At 38.3% G+C, this 11,680-nt stretch overlaps 1 protein-coding gene across 1 annotated transcript; it reads left to right on the top strand.

The window, feature by feature from the left end:
- The first annotated feature begins 2,408 nt into the window (after nt 1–2,408).
- On the top strand, nt 2,409–6,360 carry cmtm8b (CKLF-like MARVEL transmembrane domain containing 8b). The gene is made up of 4 exons (XM_026369915.1): nt 2,409–2,570; nt 3,604–3,777; nt 4,929–5,048; nt 5,976–6,360. The coding sequence occupies exons 1-4, from the start codon at nt 2,445–2,447 to the stop codon at nt 6,060–6,062; spliced, it is 507 nt and encodes a 168-aa protein (XP_026225700.1). The 5' UTR covers nt 2,409–2,444; the 3' UTR covers nt 6,063–6,360.
- The last annotated feature ends 5,320 nt before the right edge of the window (nt 6,361–11,680 follow it).

Here is an 11,680-nt window from a genome sequence, read left to right as displayed (position 1 = left end):
CTCCTCAGTATAAACAGGCGACGTCCAGGTGTTTTGGACATCAATAACACGTTGGACCGAATTACCAACTGAACAAAGTTAAATCAAATTAAACAGTTTAGCAGTTCATAAACTGCACTGTTCATCTAAACCATGAAAGCGTGCGACAGGAAAGGATTTTCTATTTAGTCTGAAACTTTTAGAAGGTGGTCACGTTCAGTCTGTCAAGAAATAATTAGGAATGTGCTCTGACAGGAGTAAATGACACTGAGATTGTGTTTCCATTTTTAATTAATAGAATGAAAGTGAAATGACCCCAGTCCTGCTGTGATAATTAGCTGTTAGACAACCCATATAGAAAATCTATTGGTCACAAAGAAAGATTAATGTTTCTGGGTGCAGGCTGCCAATCTCATATACAGGAATGCCCTGGTTGGCCATTTGCTTTTTATTGTTTTGGCTCGATGTTCAGTAAATGGTAAGAGAGAGAGAGAGCAAAAGAGAGAGAGAGAGGGGCTAATGCAGAGTATAGATTGCTGCAGTGGACGTATTGCTGTACCGAGCAAAATGTGCTCAGCTGGGCAGAAATAGTCTATCAAGTGGCATAACATAAAGCATGTGAAATATCCAGTCACATAATGCGTAGTCCGGGATATTGAGTGCAGCACAACACCAGAAAGCATCTTGATGTGAAGGTTATTGGTGTGTTTGCTTTCTTTTGATGTTGGAGAGCGGGAGAGCTAGTGGGATCCCGCTCAGTGAATACCTGATTTATGATTTATGATTTGACACAAGAATCTTGTTGGTTTCATCGCCACGTGAATTTGAGCGATTCGTAAGACTGAATTTAGAGTCACCTGGTCATTTCAATCACGGCCATCCAATCACAGTCGCTGCCCGAACTGAGAAGCACGTTATCTCACTAATGAACTGCAAACACAAATCAAATGAGAACCAGTCCTTATAATTACGAAGACAAATGAAGGTCATGTTTATTGCTTGTTTACTTTTGTTAGACCTTATCTACTTCATTAGGGAGTAAGCACATTAATGAATTGCATTCTACTGTAGTTATTAGCAATAACAAACATACTTACTTGTTATTTTAGAATTTAGAGGCTGTAATGAGTCTTGCTGGCCTCCACCTTACATCTTTTGTCCTTATATTCTGCTGTTTCGTTCTAATACATGTCGTTTCCATCAATGTGTGACTACTGCCCCCCAATGGCCAAAACCACTTACTGCCTCTGTAGCTGCACCAGGGGCATGACAAACTTTGATAGGACACACAGTTTTACATTTCCCAAAAATCTTTCTTCTCCATCAACGACCGGAAATTAGTTAATGCAGCAGCAAAGTCTCAGCAGACGTCCTTCTTAAAAACCCTCTTCTCTCAAAAATGTGTTTTGCTCATGCTCGTTTGACTTGGACATTTGGCCTTAACAATGTGAAATGATGTGGAGAGTTTGGATTTCTGATTCCTGATTGTTTTAGCACTTATTACGTATGAGATTATATCTGAGCATTAAAAAGTGCAATGTGCACTGTGCCACAAGGGAAATGGCTAAGGAGACCTTGTATTCAGTTAAACTGCAGTAATAAAAATATTGTCATGTTCACATATACTGAAAATGTTCATCTAGAGAGAAGAAGTAAATGTAATTTGACTAACTAGGTGATGGTAGTTTTAATGTAATAACTCTATTGGAAGCAAGTTAACAAAATTTCAATAGGAGCAGAGGCTCTGTTCCAACTCCTGCGGTGTTTGTACATGCTCAGTTTTACTCCACGGTTTTTAGTTTACATTTCTTTTCTTTACCTAGAGTATGTATACACTCGTTCCGTGTTGCACTCACTTCCATGACGAACAAACATCTCAAACAATTGAATCAGCCTAAATAATAAATATATCTGTATTTAAGGGGTTAAAGTATGGAAAGCTATCACTCTGTTTCCTCACACAGTCCCCCACCTCTTCCTCTTGCCTATCAGCATGATTTATCATCAACAACAGAACTGTCAGTTCCTGTGTTTCCTGAACGGGATTTCTTGTAGCTCTCCTCCATGTGCCTAAAGGTGCATAAACCTCCAAAATAACTCCCAGCTTTATTTCCTTCCTGTTTATCATCACCTCAGCATCAGTTCAAACAGGTGATGCAGCAGAGTAGCTCCTACATGACTGTTATTAGTCAACCACAATAAAATAATAACAAAAAAAAAAATAACAGGGACATCAATTCATCTATGAATTAATCTTTGAATCGACTGAACATAACTTTTTAAATACCCAACAGAGAGGTTGCCAGTCTACTTTAGACCTCTAAATGTTTATTAACGTGCAAACTGATTTGCAATATTAATCACTTCAGAGAGGGGTGTCCTTGTTGGATTCCTGGACAGGAACACAACTTCCTCTGCTGCAGCGACAACCTCGCTGAAAGTCCACACTGTCACATCAGTGCACCATGGAGAGAACTGTTGTGGTGACGGCCCGCAGGAGTCCCCCAGAGCACAACGTCTCTACCTCCACCTTGGCCTTTGACCAGCACTTCACCACCACTGCCAAAGGAATACTGCTCCTGGCTGAGATAGTAAGTGTTAATACGGATTTCAGGTTTACTGGTTGTTCAATGTTTGGCCTCTGCATCATCAGAAAATATACAGTAGGTCATCACAACAGAGCTGAAGACAAGATGTTACTTCTGGAACTTACTGGAAATGGATTTCACATGTAATATTCACTATTTTGAAACAACAATAAGTTTGATGTTTAAGAGGAGGGTATGTTACAACTTTGCTGGATGTTTGTATGATCTCAGGGACAGCTGGCTCTTTATTTACAATCTGTTGAGGTTGTTTCTCATCTATAACACTAAGACATTTTACAGAAACATTTGAAGGCCGGTGATTAGAAAAATTAAATTTATAAGAGTAATAATAATCATAGATTGATGAATGTGGCATTCCCTAAACTCAAAGAGTTTAGCTTTGAAGTAAAACTAGAAAAAGAAAAACTAAGGACTATTGTGTGATTCAATGAAAATAGGAAGTTGACCAAAAACACACCAAGCAAATCAACTCTTCCTCCTTTTGCTCCCTCATTGTCTCTCTTCCTTTTCCAATCAAGCTGAAGGAAAGAGACAGGGCAGCCTTTCTCTAAATACAGTCTGGCTGGCTGCCATGCTGAGGCTGGGCACGCCACAGTTGAGGTAATCTGATTGCAAATGAATAAAATAGTTTATTTTAGAAATCATAAAGATGAGGTATTGTGCTTTGTGACTTGAAAATATTACATTTAGCTACAAATTCTAGTTTATGGCTGAAATGAATGTGACAGGTGCACTAAAAATGTTTAACTCTGCAGATTATGGTTGAACAGTCTGGTTCATGGTTGTGTTAGAAAATGTTTTCGTCCTGTTATACGAAATATCCAGCAGGATTTTTTTTGTTGAAACAGGAAGGGTGGGTTTAGAATAGTGCTCAGAGGATTTTTGTTTTGACTTTCAGATAGATTTATAAGTGAATATAATCACTCTCCTTCTCTCCTCTCCTCTCCTCTCCTCTCCTCTCCTCTCCTCTCCTCTCCTCTCCTCTCCTCTCCTCTCCTCTCCTCTGTCGTTCCAGGTGTGTGGTATGTTAGTGTGGATTCTGGTTGGGGGAACAGACTATTTTCAAGTGTCTTCTCTCTGCTGGGTCATGTTTGTTGCCGTTTTGTGCTGGATTGTGACCATTTGCCTGTTTATAATTTACCTGACTGGAGCCCAGAACAGGATGCCACAAGTACCCTGGACTACACTGGTAACACCCCTATTTTATTAACATTATTATATACAGCATTAACATTTGTATTTAACTTTAATCGCAGTTACATTTTCTGGACTCAGTCATAGGCATGAGGGGTGGATGGCACATATACAAATCTACCAATTGTTACATCAGAGCCACGTTTGTGTCCATTTGCTAACAAGCATTGGTCAAAATGTCCACGTGGAGGAAACGGTGAATCACTTTTTATTGCTTTTACACAAAATGCATCCAGTGAGCACAGTTACCAAAATTCAAGAACTCTTTTTCTCTTGAAAAACACTATACTTTTTCAGCACATTTTTCAAATGCTAACATACCTACAAATCACAATAAAAGTCATGTCAAGGCACTATGCAGTGTAAGGTTTAGGATCTTATAAAATATGTAAAAAGCCCAACATTTCCACTTCAGCAGTGGAGACAGTAGAGCCCTCACAGAACCAAGAGGGCGGCCATCTGCCTTGACCGGTTGTGGTAATGGAATGAGAAAAGAGAAAAGAACACAAGAAACAAATGAACAGCAACAACAACAAGCAGAAAAAACAGATAAGGAAATATGAATCAAAGAGGACAGGTTGGTGGAGAGAGAAGAGTGGCAGGGAGAGGGAGAAGAAGAAGGAAAGGAAGACCAAGAGCTTTGAGGAGATAAGGGCCACAGTTACTGACTATGTGGTGAATCATCTCTTTGAAACCGGTTGAAGGGTGCAGCCAAACCTGTAACGTACAACAGACTCCATGAATGAAATTGAAGCAAATTGCTGCATTGCTGATTCATTCTTGTTACAATATACCGTAGGATACAATATAAAAAGTACAATCTGTGATTAAATACTGATTTCTTAAAAGAATAATTTATAGTTTATGCAATACTCTTTGTTTTTAGTATTTTGTAGGTCAGTGTACTAAGAGTTTGGTTCTTGAGTGAGACCAGTGTTGTGGAGGCATGAGCTTATACCCATCAGTTTGACAGATTGTTGACTAAGATTTCTTCACTGTGACTTTAATTCATGCTAATCCGGCCTCTGTGTTTCCACCACAGTGTAACTCCGTAAGCAGTTTAGCAGTTAAAGAGTAATTTCTAGGATTGATTGGGCTGCCTGTTTAAAATCAACGATTTACTGTTTGTGTCTTTGTCTCCTCTAGTCACTGTGTTTGAACTGCAGTGCTACAGTTCTCTATCTGGTGACAGCAATAGCAGACGCTGTCTCTGTCAACCAGGCCATTAGGGGGCGACACAACTACAACTGCTGGGCAGCATCTTCAGTAAGACCACTACTGTTGCTGGAAATATTCAGAAAGAAAGTTTTTGTTTTCTTCACAGTCTATTTTTTTTTTCTTTAATTACATCACAAACATTACTTCCACGTTACACCTAAGATCAGCGACAGAAAAAAAAAAAAAAATGTAGGCTTACGTTTATAATTACCAGAAATGACGCACAGCAACCGTGCAAAAACTAGTCTATTTTCAGTCTGGCATGGCAAGGTCATATATATATATATATATATATATATTAGGTATAGCTTTGACTATTGTGAGATTTCAATAACATCATTGAAGATGCACCACAATGATTTATGTAAAGTCACCTTTTCATAAATGTACATGAGAGATGGATTATAAAACTCAAAATCAAATCAATGAAATGTCTCCTTACGAGCTTTTGGGAAAACATGATTCCATTAAATTAGTCTGAACTATTAGCATTAATATGTCCAGACTATTTCTATGAAATAGTCCTGGCAGACGGTGTGTGAAACAGCCTTTGTGTGATCACGTATTATGAACATAGAACATCGATGGTAGTTGCACATTTAAATGCATGGCGAAAATGCAATCAGGATATTTCATGTGAATTGGCTGCATCATGGCCAATTCTGTTGCAAATAATAATTGAGGGCAGAGATAAAGGGCCATAGACACTTTGTGGTACATTATCTGTGTAATGTGTCCCAGAAACACAGTGTAGCTCTGTACAATTGATTGTGAGTATGTGACAATTCTCAGCCACGCCACATGTTTTAGTGTAGACATGTGGACACACGAATGTAGGATTGAGCGGGTAATCTGTGACCTTTCTCAGTATAGAGTAACTAATGCTTTTAAGATATCAGAATTGACCTTTAGTCGCTCTCTGTTTTCTTTGTGTTTGCTTTTCCAATCTTTTCTCCGTCTGCCCCCTGTTTTCAGTTCTTTGCATTTCTGACCACACTGTGCTACGCAGGAAGCAGCTACTTGAGCTACGTTGCCTGGAAAACAAGAGAAGAAGAGCAGTAGTCTCATTACCTTCAGCTTTATGACAACATGGTTCAGACTTCTTGTGAGCAACATATCTGACAGGGGGAGACTTCACACAAGACAAGTCTTGACAAGCCAACTCAAATTCAAACTGTGATGCATCAACCTTTGTTTTGTGTTATATTGTGAGCAGGCAGAAGGAGAACCACTTTGACTGTACAGTACATCAGCGTCAAAGCCACAAAAGAGGTGAAGTCAGCTGTCAGCTCTTTTGTACCGAATAACTTTCAGTGAGTTTCAACCCAATTCTGTCTAATAAAAATGAGCAGAAAATAGATATGTATGTATGTTGTTGTTCTTTAAATAGGTTTAAAATGTTTTCTTCTTAATTATTATTGCTTACAACCAAGTTGTCTCTTTGGTTACACAGAGGGAGAAAGTCAGAATGATTACTCTCATAAAATAGAAGGGCTTGTTGTGACAGCAGGTAATGAGGCTCAGATTGAAGGATGTGTTCCTGGAAGAAGAAACGATGCGCTAATTGGTCCACACCCTTGGACAAAATACAAACGGAGCAGCGTAGTACATGCACTTCTGTGCAGTGAACACAGTACAGATCTGTACACAGGAGAGACCAAACAACAGCTTCACAAATGCATGGCACAACACATAGGAGCCAGCTTCTCAGGACGGGACTCAGCAGTCCATCTGCATCTGAAAGACAGCGGCCACTCCTTTGAAGACAGTAATGTTCATATTATGGACATGGAAGACAACTGGTTTAAACAAGATGCGAAGGAAGCTGTTTAGTGCAAGATTGAACGACCCTTGTTGAACAGAGGAGGTGGTCTCAGGCATAATCAATCACAAGTTCCTTCATCACTACCCTGGGTGGCTCACAGTTGTTCACACTGTGTCTCAGGTGGTCACAGTCGTTGCGTTTACATGCACTCAAGTAACCACGTTACAGCTGGGTTTCTCGAGTAAACGGATTTCTGAAGTGTCGCGTAAATGGGAAACGTGGTTACTGTAATTAGGGTAGGGGATTAGAGAAACCTGATTTCCGGAGGTACACTTCTCCCACAGAGCGCAGATTACACACGTAAATCGCTGTGTGTCTCTTACAGCACTGTGAGTCACCTCGTCTGACACATGTATCGGAAAAGGAAAAGCAGTCAGGAAGTGGTCTTTTCAGCTTTTCTTTTTTCTATACTGTACAAAAAAAAATAGCTTACGAGATCATCCCAGGGCAGAGGAGAAATCAGATCACTGTTGCGCTGCATGTATACTTGGATTTTCAGTAACCACATTTCTTGAGTGCATTTAAACTTATTCCCGATTACCCTAGAAACTTGTTTTTTCTCAGTAACCTGGTTACTTAAGTGCATGTAAACACACTGATGGTGGCAGGTGGAACAACAGGTGACCATCAGTGCTAATGACTCTGTGACTCCACAGGGTTTATAAGCCTGCTTTTCCAGCCAATCACTCAGAAATGATGAAGCCTTCAGGATGGAAGAAATGTTTTGAAAAACTTAAAACAAGTGCGGTTGCCAGTATTGAGTCACAATAAAATGAGTTTGAGAGAAATTTGATGAAAGATCTGTGCGAATCAATCCCTTCTAAGTAACCCTTAAGTTTTATTAGCATCTACATTGTAGAGTCTGGTGGAGAAACATAGATTTAGTGTAACAAGTATAACATTGTGGAAGTTAAATAATGCTGCATGGTCAGAAAGAGGTTGGATGCTGTTGGGGTGAGCCGACAGTTGAAGGCCCAATAAAGGGTCAGAATCTAATGTTTTTTATGACACTAAGCAACATAGTATAGTTAAACATACTGGTATCACTTTGGTTTTATTTTATTTCTTTAATGATACCGTTGCCGTCATGAGTTTATATTGTGATTGTTGGTTGTTGTTTCTTCATTAAAACTCTACCTTATGTTGTAGTGTATTGAAATGTCTGACCTCTGCTGTACAAGTACACAAATAATTGATGATACTGTACAACCACAAGCAACTTCAGAGCATACCATGTATACTTTATGTTACATAAATAAAAGATCTACAGTGAAAAGGAAGACAGACAGTAGCTCATTTCTCACTTGCACACACCTGGATAGTCTACATTAAATGGTTTTGATGGTGTGGACATGTGGAAGTTCTGGACAGTTGCAGAAACTGTTGGATGCAACCAGGTAATGTGTTTCATTTGAAAGAATGATTTCATGTTAATGTTGCATGGTGTCATGTCTCACCTCTCCAGAAGATGCCCTCCTTGTGATTCTGAGGCTCACCTGACAAGTAATTTCCACTATTGCTATTCACAAGCTAATGGAGATGATTTGTTTGCATTATGTCAGCTTTAAGCCTAATGTTGTGACAGAAAGTCACCTAAACTATAAATTAATCAGTGATGTTACTGTTTTCCAATGCTGTCCAAGGCCCCTTAGATACATTTTTGGACTTCGGTAATTATTTTAAGTTATAGTTTAAAAACAGTAGAAGCTACAACAAATACTAGGAAAACAGACAAACAGAGACAAAGCAATATTCAAGTACAATTAGGCAGAAAATACTTCAGTAACCATGGAGCAAAGAAAATCTGTCAATTGATTCCAGTGTTACTGTTATAGCCCAAATCATACAAATCTCATACAAATACAATCATACAAATCTCACATATGAGACATGTGGAAAGTGATATACAATAATAATTTAAAGTATAGCAATACATTTCTGTGGTACAGTAAACGCATGCTAAGATAATTTCTCAAATACTATCACATGGTATTTTTTGAAGAAAACATTCAAAGTTTATATGTTATTCAGTATTTTAATGATAGCATCAACCATCATATTGTTTAATTCTCAATGTCTTATAGGTTTCACAGCCTCATAATTCAGAATGACAGTGGCTATGTTCAAAGTCACTTATACACCACCCCGAAATAATGTACAGTCAGTTACACATTGAGATTTAGGAAAGTGAAACTGAACCAAATAACTTTCTGACACTCAATTACAATAGTAGAGAGTAAATGTGCTGTTTTCAGTGAACAGGGCCCAGAAGGATTTCAGCCACACCCAGTCAGGCAGCACCCTGTAACTGAAGGAGCCCTATGTCTGTGAGTCATTTTACACCTGTGCGTTTCCTGTTGAAATGTTTTAGTGCAAACAGTGAAGCAGCTGTTACATACATTAAAAACCTATTACATTAGCCACAATAATCACTTCTCATACCAATTTAGTTGTTGCAAACCACTTCTCATCTTTTTTTCTGTCCTAACTGACGGAAACAGAAATACTTCCCTAAACTCAGGCAATATATTAAACTTAGGAAGATCACATATCCTTTAATGATACCTTATGGAAATAATATTGTTTTTGTGATCGGCAACTGTACCTTAAGAAAATGTGTGTTTGTACTAAGAAAATCATGAAGCATGAAATAATTTTGTGATTTCCTTAAACGTCATATTATTTTTTATATCAGTCTTGCTCACAGTATATTTTGTGATCTTTTTTTTTTTTCACAAACCCACTTATCCTCTCCCGATCACAGCAGCAGCACTGTTGATTGGCTCAATTACAGGCAGCAGAATTGTTCCACTAATCACATTACTAAACTTGTTTATAAACCCTGAATGTGAACTTCAGTTATGAAAGAGCTGTTCTCTTCCTCCTCACTTGCTTAAATCTGGGTTTCATAAGAAAAGAAGGTGTTTTCTTTCACTACTTCTAATAATGTATCTGTGATTAAAATAAAAAGTAAACATTTTTTTGATAGACCCAACTCATTTGACGTTTGTTTTAGTCTCCACAGCCAGTAAAACAGAATTTCGTTCATGTATCTATGTAAAATCATTGTATTTGTGGAAACTCTTGAGTAACTTTTTCCACACATAGCTAATTTCTCTAGAGCTGATTACATGTAAGTGTGAAAAACAGATTTTACAGCCTGATAAAAAACCATGATCTCTACTTTACCAGTAAAATGTTTACCTAAAGATAGACCAAGTTTGACTCGCAAAAAGATATTATGGCACTTAGTTCCAATTACTTGCAATTCTGCATAAACAGGTCATGAAAGATGATCAGATCTTTACCAAAGTCACAAATATCACCAAATGCAATATTTCTAAGCTGATGAAGCACAGATGTGATCACTTGTAAGTCGCTTTGGATAAAAGCGTCTGCTAAATGACTAAATGTAAATGTAATTGTGATCTTTCATGTTTTTATCAAACCAGTTTTCCTAATGTGACTAGATCCTCCTGGACGTTGTGCAGGTGTAAGCCACAGCTACAGGAAGTGGTTCCTTGAGATCAACACTGTTTGTGTTTTATCAGCTTGGCAATATTGTGTTTGTTGATATTTATGAAGAAAATCAGACAAGTGAGAACAATGCCTACTTTTTTGTGACTGTATGTACTGTATCAGGTGTTCTGGGCCAATAACTGTGTCTCTAATGTTTTGCTTCAGCAAATCTCTTCTGTCCCACTTGTGTATAGTAAAACATTAACACAAGTTTTTAAGTCTGCCAGTGTTTTTACTTTGCATGTATGTAACAATTGGTTTGACATTTGCATTATTATTTTTTATTCTCTGCTTGAATAAATTGATTAATCTTCTATCAAATAAAATTTCAGGGTCTAGGATAGAAATACACTCACTGACCACGTTATTAGGTATGAATGAACAATCTAATACAATACTTGGTTGTATTTACATATAGTGCAACCTGAGTGTAATTTCTGTTAAATCAAGCATCATCTTTGTTGTGTGCACCAAAAATAGCTCACTAACACTAACCTATGATGGGAACTGGAATCATGTCAAGGTACTGTGTGTGAAACACGTGAGATGGCATCAGAGCAGAAAGAGTTGGCAGGAAACTGATAATATTAGCTTTTAATATAAAATGTGGAATGAAACTAGGATGAGTGAACTTTGTTCTCACGTGTCTGACTGGACTTTTTCATGTCGACAATCTCCCATACAAAGGTGTTTGATTCATGGCTAAGCTTGGAAAAAGGTTTTAACTGAGATTTTTACCTAATAATTCCAGGACATTCAATTTCCCAGGATCTTTCCCAGGGATAGAAGATTCTCCAGCATATTGGGAAGGCCTGGGAGATTGGTCTGCTGGTTGTTTTCCATTAAATGTTCCAGGAACTTAAGTTCCCAGGAACATTCCCAGGGGTACCCGGTTCTCCAGCACACTGGGAAGTCCTGGGAGATCGAAGTGCTGGTTGAGATGACTGCCTGTCATGTCATTTGTGCACACTGAGCTGCAGAGCAGTATGATAATCACATATAAAACAAAAATTGAATGCCTGGATTCCCTGGCTGATTGTAGAAGTCATAAAAATCTCTTGGGCCGCTCCATCTTGAGGATTATTGTTGTTGTTTACTACAAGCAAAACAATGTCTTTTCGACTGTGGATAAAGAAAAAAAAGTGTGGTGAGTAACACGATGCGTAAGAGAAAAGGTTCCACCAGGAAAGTTCTTGAGCTTTCACTACCGCCCAAGCAGGTACTTTTTGAGGATCAGTGTATTCTTGTAATGTCAGATGTCATTCTACTCCTACTTATTTTCCAACCAAATGATAACACACTCCCCTCACTCCTACTGAGAGAAAAAAAATGCTAC

The sequence above is a fragment of the Anabas testudineus genome, chromosome 16, assembly GCF_900324465.2.
Source record: "Anabas testudineus chromosome 16, fAnaTes1.2, whole genome shotgun sequence".
Lineage (NCBI taxonomy): Eukaryota > Metazoa > Chordata > Actinopteri > Anabantiformes > Anabantidae > Anabas > Anabas testudineus.
The sequence above is the reverse complement of the archived record's forward strand: the minus strand, read 5'-3'. Positions and strand labels throughout refer to the sequence as shown.

Excerpts from the sequence above, each read along its gene's own strand:
- cmtm8b (XM_026369915.1), top strand. The coding sequence starts at position 2,445 with ATGGAGAGAACTGTTGTGGTGACGGCCCGCAGGAGTCCCCCAGAGCAC. Across the intron at positions 2,571-3,603 it reads TACTGCTCCTGGCTGAGATA|GTGTGTGGTATGTTAGTGTG; the intron begins GTAAGTGTTAAT and ends CTGTCGTTCCAG. Across the intron at positions 3,778-4,928 it reads AAGTACCCTGGACTACACTG|TCACTGTGTTTGAACTGCAG; the intron begins GTAACACCCCTA and ends TGTCTCCTCTAG.